The following is a 15559-nucleotide window of genomic DNA, read 5'->3' on the forward strand; positions in this document are numbered from 1 at the left end:
TTTATCTTGTGGTTCAACTACATAAAATCACAATATAACCCTTATGAATGGTTCATACAAGGTCTTTTGCTAACACTTGTGGTTTGGGCTATTGTGTGTAGCTTTAAATCAGTGTTAATTTTGTCGACTTAAACTATGACTAAAAATGTTCATCGACAGCTTTGTTTTCCATGACAAAAACTAGACTAAGACTAACAAAAATAGATCTGTGATGACTAAAACTGACAAAAACTAATTTTAGTTTTTGACTAGAATGTAATGTAGTTTTCGTCGGACATTCAAAATCCATGATATCTCTCCACTGTGGGTAATTCTGTCAAAAACAATGCAGCTGTAGCTCTTCTGTCTCTCAGCTGTAGAAAGCAGGGACCCCAGGTTTGGCAGGGTGCAGAGAACATCCCACTATGACTTGGTACCAGATTTAAGCAAGACAATAAATGCTTGGACTAAAAGTAAAACCTAAAATATGAGGACTTTTTATGGACTAAAACTAAATGGACAGAAATGACTAAAATGTGACTGAAACTAAAATTCATTTCACTTAAAGACTAAAACGAAGACTAAAATTAAAAATATCTGCCAAAATTAAAACTGCTTTAAATAATGACATCAATTCAAATTTATGTTTAGTTTTTACAGCAATAGCTATGTCACTTTTTTGTGTGGGTCCATATCTTCTTGGATATGTGAAGGAGGGGGGAGCTCAGTGGATACAAGCCTGGGCACCACAGCTCTAAACTATAAAGGAAAAGCAAATTGCAATTAATATGTCATAACTGTCTCATTATAATCAATAACGGAAAAAGTAATTGGCTGTTGTTAGGTGATTGCTGACTTAATAGCTGGCACTTGTGGGTACATTTGCGTTTCTTCACCATATTCTATTATAGAAATGATCTGTATGTACTGTACACACTGTTTATTTTATTCTGTTGTGCTGATTGTAAGCATGGCTTATTAGAGCCTAGTTTTCTCAAATTTACATCTATGTAGGCATTAAACTGAAGCACTGAATCACTCTAACTTTGCTTTGTATATGTACTTCCTGCAGAGAGGATGGAGCCAGTCCAAAGTAGAACACCTGATGAACTGTGCTTGAGTCTTCAAGAAGATGAAGTTTCTTGGCCACGTGAAGCTTCCCAAGTGGAAGGCCTTCTTCAGTCAAGACTGGACTCATTTACTCTTGAATCATTTAGGGGCAAGTGACTTTGTTTCATCTTCATGCATTACACCAAGGACTACCTGTCATACATATGGACACAAGCTTTTTTCTTCCAAGATCTAAACTGCTTTGTGAGTATACGGACAATTTATCAGATGTGTTGAAAGGTTTTTTATTGCAAACATATAACTGCAGAGTTTCTTATTGTTTATCAGAGAGCTTGAATCTTTTGTTAAAAGTAGGAGTATTAGGGCACTACTGCAAAAATCTAGCAAATTAACTGAAATGTCACATGTTTTGTACTGTATTTTTTACAGTAAATTTCTGGCAACCACAGCTGCTGGTAATTTACCGTAAAATTTAAAGTAAGGCAGTATTAAGCTACTACTGTAAAATCTGCAAACATCAGCTGTAATTTCTCATGTTTTGTCCTGTATTTTTTTGTAAATTTCTGGTAACCACAGCTGCCAGTAATTTACTGTAAAATTTAAAGTTGGGCAGTATTTTGCTACTATCGTAAAATCTGCAAACATCAGCTGTAATTTCTCATGTTTTGTACTGTATTTTTTACGGTAAATTTCTGGTAACCACAGCTGCCAGTAATTTACTGTAAAATTTAAGTAGTTATAATAAAATACCGTTAAACATTATACGGGTCTACTGTTTTTATTACTGAGATAGATTGTATTTAGATTTACAGGATTTCTGGTGTTTTTAAAGTAATTTACCGTAAACAGGTTTGTTTCATTATCGTTATTTTTACAGCCAATCCCTGTAGAAAATGTTGTGATAGTTCTGTAATTTCTACATCAAATTACAGTAAGTTGTACAGCAAATTACCGTAAATATGGTTACAGTATAACTGTTATTTTTACAGAAAATCCTTGTATAAACGGTTACAATATTGTATTTTTTTAACAGAAATTTACAGTTAAAAAAAACAGGTTTGAACTGTAATATTTACAGTTGTAGAATGAAAACACCGTTTTTTCTCATACATTCTCACCGTAATTTTTACAGTAAATCTCTGGTAACCACAGCTGCCAGCGTTTTACCGTAAATTTAACGGGATTTTTTTTACAGTGTAGGAAAGCCATATTCATGCCATGCATATTGCACCTGCAGATAATATTTCCTAACCCAACCAAGTTTCCTCCACAGTCTGAAACTTACCAAAGGCAATTCTGCAGTAAACATAACTTTTTAAAAGAGGTATTGAAAGGTTACATAAAAATGGGAAAGGAAATTGTATCATTCTTCATCTGTTCCTGAGCCCAGAGGCATACATTTTATAGATTTTCTCTTCACAGTAGCCAAATTATTTAAGACACTTCATCGCCTCTGGAAAATTCTTATAAAACCTGTGACATCCGGGCTGATGGAGATAACATTTTTCTTTATTTAATCCTTACTCACTCTCCTATAATAGGGGGATGTTTAAAAAGAATATTTTTCCTACCTGGAGTGTTCATTCACCTTATACCCTTCATCGGCTTGGTTGCATTGAGTAATGCTGTCTTATCTCATAGCTTTAAGCCTAGAGATAACCCTCTAAAACTGAGTACCTGCTTTAAGACTTCTGAGAAAACAATCCCTGACTGAGAGTTGGCTACTTTCCCAGTAGTTCCCTTTTACTAAGGCCAAAGATTTTTTTCTGATAACATTGTGTCTCAAGATTGTGTCCATATAGATTGTTTTAAGATGCAGCTTTAGGTCACAGTGCCCCTTACTTATAGATATTTAAGTTCCAGTGAATGCTGAAGTACAGCTTTTATGGGGAGCTTACATTGCAATGAAGCTGTCTAAAATGAATACTGATGATTCTGTATGACCTACAAAGAGAAACAAGACACACAGAGATAAGGTTAACATTTTCTGAAAACTCATGTGTGTCCACTGCCACTAAGCTTGTGTTAGAAAAGGAGATTTGAATCACAGACTGAACATGTATTTATTCAAATTTTCTGCAAGATTCCCAGTAATTGATGCAACTAACTTTTTACAAAAAATACTGATTACATTTTTATTTTTGCCAAGTGGCAATGGCTAAAGCTTTGTGTAGCACTACACTGGAGACTTGTGTTTTGGCAATGGGCCATTCTTGCATGGGAATGGCGGGGAACAAACCCTGGAGACAGTTTTGGCAGGCGTTTGTCCGTGTAGCTGTGAAGTCACAGCCTGAATCTTCCAGAGCTGCACCCTCCTTTGTTGTGAGGAGAACAAGAATGTCTAAAACACCCTCATTCTCCTTATCTGACAAGCTGGCCAGGTTTAGCCAACTAGTACTTTCCTTTAGCACTGACATTGCCATGCACTTCCCTTCCTGTGCACTGCTCATGTAGTCGTTGTATGCCCCAGATGGTGGTTAGACCATCCACACACAGAAGACTCAGAGGTGTCTATCATGTCCTCAAAAGTTCAGCCTGATTAGCTGTCAACTCTGGGCTGATGTTCAAGGCTCTCACCAATAAAGCTACTGCTTTGGCATGGCAGACTGAATGTGATCAGCTTTTGACTGGAGGGTGGGTGGACTGGATGATGCAGCAAACAACCTGGAGGAAAGTAGGCTTCTATCAGCAGTACCCCCATCCCCTTAAAATCTAAGAAAGACTCACACTGAATTGAGGTCTTACAAGAGGTCTCCAAAGTTGTCATTAACTACAACTAACAAAATAACCCAAACTAAAATGTAGAAATCACTGTAGTTGAAGGAATATTTCAGTATTTAATGAGTTAGCCTAAGTTACTTGGCAATAGAAGTGTCATGGAGAAGCTAGGCTGTACAGTATATAGCAGACAGTAATAGTTTATCCACTTGATTTGGCAAGTTTAAGGTGAAAATGGGCCAAATAACATAAGTGGGCTATGTTATGTGTGACGTAATTGTTTCAAGAAGACTCATTCGTCTGTCCACACGGAGACGAAACGGTTACAGATTTGTTCACTCTGGGATCCTGTTTCAAAAATTAGTGTTTACAGCCTCCCAAAATACTGTTTCCATGTGGATTAAATGCCAATATGACAAAAAACTTTGCATATACTCCTGAATTCGTCTGCGTGTGAAAGAGGCCTCAGTCAGTGTATTTTCTGGTAGTTCCTTATCCTGGTTGAAACAGGCTCAGAAATTGGGAGAGACTCTTGCTATTCTGTTCTTTTTTTTTTTTTTTTTTTTTTTTAGAAAATGGGGAGAATACAGAAAAAAAGTCATTTTCTTGTTGTTGTTTTTTTTTCATTTTTGACTGGAAATGAAAAAAAAAAAAAACAGAAAAATGAGCCATTCTGTTCTTTTTTGATTTCGGTCACAAAAATAGAAAAACAAATAACATTTTTAAGAAGGGTCCAATTATTGTTTTTTTTTGTTTGTTTGTTTGTTTTTTCAAATTCCGCTGTTTTGGTTACTTGCTTTAATGATATTCTTGAGGTAGAGGAAATCATGTGGCCCGTTTAGAAAGGTGAACATTTCTAAATAAAAGCCCTCATGTTAAAATTTAAGCCTATATAGTCATCTACTGTGTTTTGCAGTATGATAATAGGCATATTTGCTCTATACAATGCTTTAATAAAATGATGTCAGTGGTAAAGGTAGTGGTAATGTAATGGTCAAAAACGAAAAAAACGAAAAACAAAAGTTCTCCTAATTTCCAAGGCTCATTTAAACCAGGAAATGGAAGTGCCAGAAAAAATGCTGACTGAGTTTCTGGCATTAAGAACCTTGCCCAAGAACCCACACTGGATACTCATTTTGCCCTGACTGGGATTTAAACCCCCAATTTCTTGTAACAATGTAAGAGAGGTAAACCACTGAGCCATCTAGCCACATGGGCACAGTTTCAAACGAGGGCAAATATTGAAGTGTTAATTATTATTAGTGGAGCAGAGCGAAGGGTATCCTTTGCACTCCATTGCTGGCTTGATCTAACAGCGCGAAAATGGTGGATGCCACATGTGGCAAAGGAGAACCAAGGGACAAAGTTTTTGAGATTTTGGAAGCTCAAGCGACTTTTAAATCAGATGTGAGGAGAAAAACAAAGAAACAGTATGAAGACATTGCCAGACTGCAGCAACACACTTGATGGGGAATATGAGTAACATTGGAGCCACTTGGCCAATCACCCCCTGAAAAGATTTACATAGATGTAAGGAGCAGAATCCAGCCAGGCCAGAAGACTTTTAGGAAGCATTCATGCTCCTTTGTTGCACATATTTAAATATTTAAATTGCAAGGGCCAATAACACTTTTTTCCAAGTCTTCATTTCTCATATACTGTACCATGTTACCATAACATGACATTTTTTTTAAATATTTGTTTTTTTCACTCATTTATGTTCATTTAAAGCTTGTTTTTCAAAGTGCTAAGGGTGTTTAAGTTGGATAAATGCATGCTTTGCAGATGTTGTAGAATAAAAGAGTAATCAAGTTTATCATTGTAATCTCAATGTCAATCAAAATAATGATGATTTTGATATTTTCCATAGTCGAGCAACCTTAATCAGCAATATAAATAGACAGGGGCCCCGTCACAACTGCCAGTCATTCAGGCCTGGTGTAGCAGCACAGAGCTTCTGTGAATACAAAAGGGACATGTCCTGTAGTAAGACACTCAAACAAATGCTATGAAAGAGAGCTGTTGTTTAAATGATAGATTTAAAAGTACAGATTTTAAAAAACTTCATCTGTCCATTAGGCTGGTTTGTAGGAGGTGAATGATTATATCAGATACTGCAGGTAAACTGTCTAAATTGTACAAAACATTTGTAATTTTAAAACAGTGCCACTGTTTTTGTATTTAATAGTAAAATATTGAGGCTCACAGCTGATGTTTTTAAAACTACAAACAACGTTGTAGCTTTCAGAGTAGCAGCAGAAGCAGTAGTCAGTACCAACATGCTCTGGTTCCAGTCTCAGTCAACTGCAGCCCACACACTGACTCCACACTGACCAGTATGATCCTTTCTAAAGTTCCCAGGAGAACCCAGCATCATAATTGGTTTCAGAGCAAGCCCCATCAGTCAGCTTTTAATATTGCTCCAGAGAGTCCACTGTGCCTCCAATCCAGCAGCCTCTGCCCTCTGCTCCCTTCAGTTTAAGACCGGTGGAGAGCACAAGCCCAGAGAAAATAGCCTCCACCAGGCTGAGATATTTAGGGGTCAGAGGAGAGTCATTAGTGAAGAATGAAAAAGGCCCTTCTGCCATTGGTATCTGTGGATACAAGGATTTTAAAGATAGAAGCTGTCACCAACAGGTTAATGAATGTGATTTCATGTAACTGCAACATCATAATGGTGGGATATTTGCAGCATGGTTTACCACCATTAAATATCCCCAACTGTATCCTTCAACATCAAACATAGCCATCTGCAGGGTAAGCTCTTTGTTTAACACTCTGAAATGTAGAGAAAAAGATTATAGCTTGACTGAGAGCAGAGAAGGACTACGTTGTGTAGTGGGGGTTTAATGATTGGCATTGCTTTCTTTTCTTTGACACAAATTAATTATACAGACATCCTCCAGACAGTTGACACCTCATTAAGCTCCTCCGTGTGACATACATTCAAATCATGATCCTGAACTTGCTCTGCTCTCAATTTCAGGGAATGAGGGCGAGCATGTTTTTCTATTTTTTCTATCATCATGTCAAGCCCAGATGAAGAGCAGAGGGGCAGAAGACTTAGTCTTGTTAGCAGCACATTGTACTTGATCATAATCTTGTCATAAGAAAGACACAAATGCGTTGCAAATATTGGTCTGGAGAGCCTAAAAGATGTATTTTTTCTCTGAATGTGTCCTAATCACATGTTAATACCAGGGAGAAAATAGCAGTGTTGGAAAATGAAGTAAGCAGCTAATGTGCTAACGGGTTAGCTTAGCTAACAGTGCTAATGTGAAGCTAAGTGCTGCTGTTGCTGCTGCTGTTCAAAACTTTGTATTTTCTAAATGAAATACGGGGAAAATAACATGAACATTCATTTTGATCGATTAGATCCAAAAGACTTTTTCCTTCATGTTTCTGAGTTGGAGGTCCAACTTTAGGCAGCGTCACAGCGCACATATTTATGTTGGAGGTCGGAAACTTCCGAGTATTGAGCTCACTTGAACACATCATGGAACTTTTCCGACGCTGCTGTGAGCAGAGATGTGTCTGCTCTCTCCTCTCCTGAGTGTGATCAGCTCTCTAACCCCGCAGTCTGTCCAGTTAATCCACATTATCTTTTTGTTTTATCCCCCTGTTGTTTTCTCAGATGAAATGCTGCTTGATTAAACCGCGCTGGTTTTTAAATCTCCTGTTTATGGAGACAGCAGCGCACACTCGCCGTTGCAGAATGCTGTGACGTCCTTTCACTCTCGTTGCGGAAAGTCAGTTACGGCTCTGATACTACCTCTCGATCCAGATCAGAGGTGGGACGAGATCGACCTTCCATTGCGAAACAGACGCTTTCATATAGAACGGCATTGCGGAACAAAGGCATAACAGACACGGAAAAGAGAGGCAGTGTGAAAGTAGCTAAAGAGTTCTGTATACATTTGTATAATAAGGGGTTGGTTATTTCCTGACAGCTGGGAAGCTGTAGCTGTTTGCCAAGGAGCTTAAGGCCCAGTTCAGCTTCACCTCTCAGCCTGTAACTTCAATGATTAAAAGTGAGGTGGAGATAGCATTTCTATGATGGCAAAGTCATTGATAGGCAAGGTAACTTCTGTTCAGAAAGAAATATTTCATGCGATCTGTGGTAAATACTATGAGTATGGTTTATTTACCTGCCAAGAAAAAACGAGGCTTCTACCTTACACTGGATTTCACCCTCTTTGAATAGAAGAGGGGCATATCCTGATAAGTCAATAATATCAAATGCTGTACATCCCCCAGGAATATAAAGCAGAATCAATTGTCTGTTAGAAAATGTCTGGCATATGTATGAGAATTCATTTTCATGTGTTATATGAGGCCTATTTTTCAGAGGCTGACTGCGTAAGCAGCCATCAGAGCACAGGAAGTTATTGCCTATAATAAGCAGGTATATCATAAATCTTCATAGGTACACAATCCACATGCATGCTCTCACATATGCCTTATGTATAAAGGCCAATGTAGAATCATTCTACTGACGGTTCTTCAAAAGGTCAGCATCACTTAAATCAGCAAAACATCAGAGACGGAAGATGAGACAGAGTGCAGAGGAATAGATCTGATGTATGTTGAGGTGTTCTGACTCAATGTGGGTGTGTGGATTTTGAAAGAATGTAGCTCTAATTACTATGGCTTGTCCAAAAGAGAAATACACACTAGAGGAGTACTTCTCACAGAAACATGAAGAAATTTCAAGAGGCATACAGAGAGAAACCGAATGAACAGCAGCTGCTCAAAATATCCAGCATGCTCTAAATTTTTTATACAGTCATCCTCAAAATTATTCATACCCCATGGAAAAAACATTCTTTTTTAGATTCTTCATTTGTGAAAAGTATTATGTTGGTACTTCATGTGTACCTTTTGTCTACTTGTTGCTATGCACAAATCCACATGAGTTTGCTAAACTTCATTTGCAAAATAATAGTTATGGCCAAAAGTTCTTTTTTTGCTCATGTTCAGAATTATTCATACCCCTGACAATATCTCAACAAATGTTCTAGTGCCCATTGTTTGTATTTTTTCAAGATGTTCCAGTGGAATAAATACCCTTTTTGTTGACCAAATGTTAAACAATGACAAAAAATAGCAACTTTCCAGAGGAATAAAAAAAGGGGAAATGTGTTCTGGTCATTTTCAGTTTCTAATCATCATGGCCAACATAAGAAGGAGCTCAGTGAGGACCTACGTCAACGTATTGTGAATGCCCACAGTGTAAGAAAGGGTTACAAGACCATTACCATGTTTGTTGCCGGGCAACCAGACCAGTTGGCAGCAGGAAAGATGCGCTCAAGTTCTATCTTGGACTTGTAGTATTTTTTGTCACAATTACGTTGACAACATATGTTGAAACCTGTGAAAACAAAGAAGATGGATGGTCCAGGACACCTTTGAAAGAAAGAATGGGAAATTAAAAAAAAAAAACAAAAAGGTGAAAAGAAGACGTCAGTCTCAACTACAACTGGCTAGCTTAAAAGCTAACAACACCTGCCAGTAACTGCCACAGAACACTGCCTGATCAACAGGAGACCACTGAATGCTACCTACTGAGGTAGCGGCGCGTATGAACACAGCGGTCCGGCACTCCATCACTAGCAGCAAAACAAAGCCCTACACTTACACCAGAAATGACAGTGTGCCCACAAAGTTTATATCTTTCCCGAAGGAGATTATCTGGAGAACGGGACGCTCGGAGACTGACAGGAGGAGGACATGGAGCACAACAACACCTACAGCCGGTGGGGAGGAGGCAGAGGTGGCATTGTGTGAGAAGGCGAAACAAGCCAGGCTGCAGGCTAGGCTAAGAGTGGCCCCACACAAACCTGTCGTACTGAGCATCTTTTCCCAGATGCCCTTGCCAGCAGGATGGATGACGTAAGGCTGCGGATTGCTAACCACCACTTGGACGACTGTGTTTACTGCTACACAGGAGACTACCAAATGTAATTTCATTGCATTTTTACAATACAATGACAATATCTATCTATCTATCTATCTACAAAGCAGTATGAAGTCCCTGTAGCGACCATCCAGAGCATCATCAACTAGTACAAGAGGTTCAACACTGTTAAAAACCTAAGTGGGCTTGGCAGGAATTTTAAGGTGTTCCCCCAAATTTGTTTGAAAATCTGCAGAGAGCTCAACAACAATCCCCGGACCATTACCAAGGCCCTAATGGAAACGCTTGACCAGGCATGGTTGAAGGTGTCACGGTCCACCATTGAGCGGGTCTTACACAGAGGTGGTCTCCATGGACCCAGGCCTCGGAAGACGCTGCTGCTCAGGAAAAAACATCTGGAGGCTCACCTGGCCTTTGCTAGAGGTAATCTGAAGAAAGATCCCAGCTTTTGGTCAACCATCCTGTGGTCTGACGAGACAAAGTTGCAGTTATTTGGCCATATGGATGCTAAATACATCTGGAAGAAGAAAGGAGAAGCATACCCGCCAAAGAACACTGTGCCCACCATCAAGCATGGTGGTGAGAACATCATGCTATAGGGATGCTTCTCTTCCATTGACACAGGGAACCTTGTCAAGGTCCAAGGAATTACGAGAAAGGAGGATACATCAGGATCCTCAATGAAAATGTGAAGGAATCCGCCGAGAAACTCCAGCACAGCCCCAACTAGAAGTACCAGCAGGACAATGATCGAAAACATACCGTCAAGGTAGAAAAGCAATGCTTCAAGGACAATGATGTCAACGTCCTAGAATGGCCAAGTCAGAGTCCTGACCTCAATCCGATCAAGAACTTGTGGCGAGACCTTAAGACCAGAGTGATGGCTAGGAAACTGACCAACCTGACCCAGCTCAAGGCTTTTGCCAAGGACGAGTGGGCAGCATCCCACAGGAGACGTGCAGGAAGCTTGTGGACATGCGAAAGAATTGTCTTGAAGCAGTCATAAAAAAAAGGCTATGCTATTGACTATTAATGAAAGACATGGGACTCAGTAAACCTAGGGTATGAATAATTTTGAACATGGCATTTTTTTAATCATTAATAAAATACCCCTGAAATGAAGAATTTCTTGAATTGTGTATTGTTGTTATTCTTTCACTTGTTGGTCACATATAACTCATAAACAAACTTGACAAAATGCATTCCTTTATTCACAAAAATAAAAAATCACAAAAATTAACAAGGGTATGAATAATTATGAGTACAACTGTGCATAAGAAGCCTGATCTTTGAGTTTGAAATGTTAGGGATTTCAACCAAGAAACAATCTCTAACAGTGGAAACTGAAGCCAATGGAGAAGTGGAAAAAAACTACAGATCCTAAAGTTTCCTTATAAGGCAGGCTCGAAAAAGTAAGAGAAAACAATGCAGGCCGATGACAATCTCAAAAGCTGAAACAAATATTGTACAGTCTGGTATGAAAAACAATTTCAGCCTCTATAACTTATCAACATAATAAAACTCACTGGCTTTTCATATCGGCATAATATAGACAAAAGTATTTGGCCACACCTGTTAATTATTGAATTCAGGTGTTGCATTCAGACAGTTGCCACAGGTGTATAAAATCAAGCACCTAGCCATGCAGTCTCCATTTGCAAACATTTGTTATACTAAATGGATCGTTCTGAGGAGCTCAGTGACCTCAGGCGTGGTACTATGATGAATGCCACTTTACAACAAGATGTTCATGAAATTTCATGATGTGTGATATTCGACAGTCAACCGTATGTGACATTATTAGAAAGTGGAAGCGTTAAGGAACAACAGCTATTCAGCCACGTAGAACACCACATAAAAGTGGGGTCAAAGACTGCTGAAGGTGCATGGTGCATAAAAGTCACCAAAATTAATGTAAGCACACAAACTGTGCGACGGGTGCTTCATAGAACTGGTTTCCATGGCCAAGCAGCTGCATGCAATCCTCACATCGCCAAGTCCAATGCCAAGCTTTTAAAGGAGTGTTATAAAGCACACCAGCACTGGCCAGTGGAACAGTGGAAACATGTTTTGTGGAGTGATGATATCATGCTTGTCTGTTTGGCAGTTAGATAGGAGAGTTTGGATTTGGCAGATGCTTGGAGAACATTACCTGCCTGACTGCACTGTGCCAACTGTGAAGTTTGGCAGAAGAGGGATAATGGTAATGAGCTGTTTTACAGGGTTTGGGCTAGGCCCCTTAACTCCAGTGAACAGCAATCTTAACGCTTCAGTATATAAAGATATTTTGGGCAATGCTATGCTTCCAACTTTGTGGCAACAGTTTGGGGAAGGCCTTTTTCTATTCCAATATGACTGTGCCCCACGCACAAAGCAAGGACTATGAGGACATGGTTTAACGAGTTTACTGTGGAAGAACTTGACTGGCCTGCACAAAGCTCTGACCTTAACCCCCCTTTCAGAAATAAAAGTGACATCATGAGAATCCATTCATGGCTTATATTTTAGTCTATGATTTCAACATTTTTGCTGTTCTACGCAGCACTAAAAGACTGAAGGATAACTCAGATGCCCGGCCTTAAAATTACCAATAAGGTCTAAGGGCTAAATGCCTAATGGTGGCTGTATTGAGACCTCATGGGTGAGACATTTATGAGTTTAACCAGCCACAAACCACCACCCACCTCAGCGTCAGTATTTGCAAACAAGATATGCACATAAGCTAATGTGAGCCATAAAACAGGGTCAAGCTGACACATTAAACTGAGCGCCCCTCACATTCCTGATGGGAGCATTAAACTTTAAATTGTGTCTAGGCATTTGTGTGGGATGTCCTGCATATGTCTATGAAAGAGCAAAAATTCCCTCCAGCAGCAGCAGCAGCAGCAGCAGCAGACCTCATATGACCCTAAAGGGAGCAGTAACAGACACATCCACCAACTCCGCCTGATCCAACAGCAGGTTTCCTCTGGTTAGTCATTCCCTCGGCTCTGTGTGAGGGTGTTGGAGCAGCAGCAGCCCCCTGTGAGAGAAGGAGGGGGGTTTGACACTAAGCAGTTTGAAGATTTCGCAGTGTGGATACATCACGAATCAGCCGTCAGCCAGGAAGAGGTGGCCGGCCAGGAAAGAAGAGTGAATATTTAGGTGGCTAAAAAAAAAAAAAAAAAAAAAAAAACAGATTCAAAGCAGTCGTCTTTCATTTCCCCGTAGATCAATGTTTCTTTTTCATTTACTTGAAAGCGATGTGATGTTACAACATCTCCAAGGAGGCCTAAACTTAAAAACCTGGCACGTCAAGAAACTGAAACAAATCAAGAATGCCATAGCTGGATCAAACCTCTCACCAGACTTACACTCTTATGTCACTGATCATTAATCACTGCATGCTGACTGTAACAGCTATTTTTTTTCACTTCAAATCCCCTCCTGCCCAGTGCATCCTGGGAAACAACCGACTCTGCTCCCTCACTGAGAAAAGACATGACACCGTCTTGATGATCTTTGTATCTGAATGAGCTGCTTCTAACACTCTGACAGGTCTGAATAAAATGCCTCAGCTATTAAAAACACATCAAGTGTGGAGCTTATTAGACCACAAGATTACAGCAATGACATTTTAAGTAGCTTTTCTAGAAGGAATGCGTCTAGTTTTAAGTGCTTTTGTCCCTAAATATTTCATAGTATACGCATTAATTGTGAATCATGAAATGGGATAAACAGAGGGGAGATAGAAAGGATACCCTCGCTGCAATTCCTGCTTTTAAGTTTGATATTTGAAATTTTAGGGATATAAAAGTGTGATTTGTTTTTTAGTTGTAGTCTCAGTGACCATGTAAGGGGAATTTGCTGTCAATGTTAGACACTTGGACATTATATTCAGCTGAGAGGATGGCTTAGGACACGGATAAAACGTGCAGAGAAGGATATTTTAGATTTTTATGAAACTAGGACAGCACCTGAAGCTTCAAAAATCCATTTTAAGTGCACACCTGGACTCTACATTTACATGCTAGTTTCACTGCATTGCCAGGATGAGAGCAGAATACTGATTAGGTGTCGTTCTATATGTACAAAACTGCAAGGTTTCCTTTCACATTTGAGATGTAACACGGCCATGTTTCAGGACATTTATTGTGTCAAATGCTGTGAAAACCAGCACACAGAGCCAGATTTTTTGATGCTACTTTGATTTTTTTCCTGCAGTTTTCTTACAAATGTTTTAAAAAGATGTGCAGGTATCTAAAGGATGAAGAAGAGTCCAGAATCTTACAGGAAAAAAAAATCTCACTTGAATTTAACAACCAAAAGGCTGGATGTGTGCACTGAATTATCAAAAACTTACTCTTCTGAGAGAGACAGATTGTCTGTGGAAGCACAGATGGTGCACATTTACCTTATGATCCATGACACCTGTGTATCCCTCCAGTGTTGATATCGGGGGGCTCTGTGGCCGTCTGGATGGAGGAGGTCCATCTGAACGCTGGGACGACAACGGCAGTGCTGACGAGGATGCTAATCTGTCCCCAGAGCTGCTGTTATACACCAACATAAAACTGGTAACCATGGTGATTATGATGATGCCACTAACGCCTTGGCACTGGAAAGACAAGTGAGAAGCACAAGTTCAGAGAAGCATAACAAAAACAAAGGAGCACACAAAATAAGGCACAGTTCTGGTTAAAGAAATCCCTGCTAATTAAATGTCACATTTATAGGTTGGGTTTTTTTGCAGAAAGAGCAGCTGCTCTGTCCTCATGGAAGACTGCAAATAAAATGTCAGCTGTGCCATTCAACTGTGCTCAACATTACCAGGGCAAAATGTGGAAAATGTGGAAGCATAAAAATAGTACAAGGCTGATAAATTCAAACATGTTCCATGATTATTTCCCACTGCTACAGAAAAATTATCTTCTGACACCTGTAAGTCATCGCCTGACTGGAATAGCCTAAATCAGCTAAAGCTCAAATAAAATATGAAAATCAAATACACAAAAGTGCAACTAGGTCATGGCAGACTACATAATGACACAGCCTGTTACTTCAGAAAACACTGCAAACCTCACTCACACTGAGGAACACAACACTCATGTTTTCAGCAGGTTTCTTACCACTCTGATCTTCATCTTCATTTCAACTCGTTTTCTAGCACACATGGAGTCTTCATCCTACCAGGCCAGAGCTCCCTCACAAGTGTCCGGGATCTCCAGCATGCAACACTTGAGCGGCAGCATCACCGGGATCAGCGCGAGGAGACGACGCTCCAACAATATACTCCTCTCCCGTCCATGCGCTCCTCTACAGGGACTCAGCAGTGTGCGCCTCATGGTCCTAAATCACTCCATTTTTCAGCTTAATCTGGTGTCAGGGTTCACTGGCGGTTCATGTGATGGTAATTTCACACTCAATATTGTATAAACATATCAACATACCAAGAGTAGTTTGGCTGCAGGTCTCAGACGCCCCCTCTTACAGGCCACTACTGTGAGGCGCCTCCCCTGTCAGAACAGTGACGTAATTTGCCCCTACAGCATTTTAGACATATTTAAAAAATGTTTCTATTGTTATTTCTTCTTCTTCATAAACAAAAGTCTGGCAGTTACATTCATGAAATAGCCACATTGCAATCTAATCAGGGATCCAGTCTAATCTGGGATTAAATAACTGTTTTTGAAGTAGTTACTACTCAAACAGTGATTCGCTTTAGCTTCATTTTTAGCTAAAACTAATATAGCTTCACTAGCTGTGTAGTCATCATTACTAAGCAAGCCATTTTAGCAATGTTAGCTTTAGCAATGTGAGCTTAGGCAAGTCGCTAAAGAAAATAAACTACATTTAGCTATGTCGGCAACTTAAGTAGCAATATCATCTTTAACA

General features: G+C 39.6%; 1 protein-coding gene across 1 annotated transcript in view; it reads right to left on the reverse strand.

Moving 5' to 3' along the window:
* st6galnac5b (ST6 (alpha-N-acetyl-neuraminyl-2,3-beta-galactosyl-1,3)-N-acetylgalactosaminide alpha-2,6-sialyltransferase 5b) overlaps positions 1 to 14808 on the reverse strand; it is a 33553-nt gene extending 18745 nt beyond the window's left edge. The window contains exons 1-2 of the mRNA XM_041791983.1: positions 14794 to 14808; positions 14079 to 14282 (exon numbers count right to left, since the gene is read on the reverse strand). Of these exons, the coding sequence (XP_041647917.1) occupies positions 14079 to 14282; positions 14794 to 14808 (219 nt within the window). The remainder of the gene's footprint in view (positions 1 to 14078; positions 14283 to 14793) is intronic.
* Between the last annotated feature and the right edge of the window lie 751 nt (positions 14809 to 15559).

This window comes from Cheilinus undulatus, linkage group 7 (genome assembly GCF_018320785.1).
Source record: "Cheilinus undulatus linkage group 7, ASM1832078v1, whole genome shotgun sequence".
In the NCBI taxonomy this organism is placed as follows: domain Eukaryota; kingdom Metazoa; phylum Chordata; class Actinopteri; order Labriformes; family Labridae; genus Cheilinus; species Cheilinus undulatus.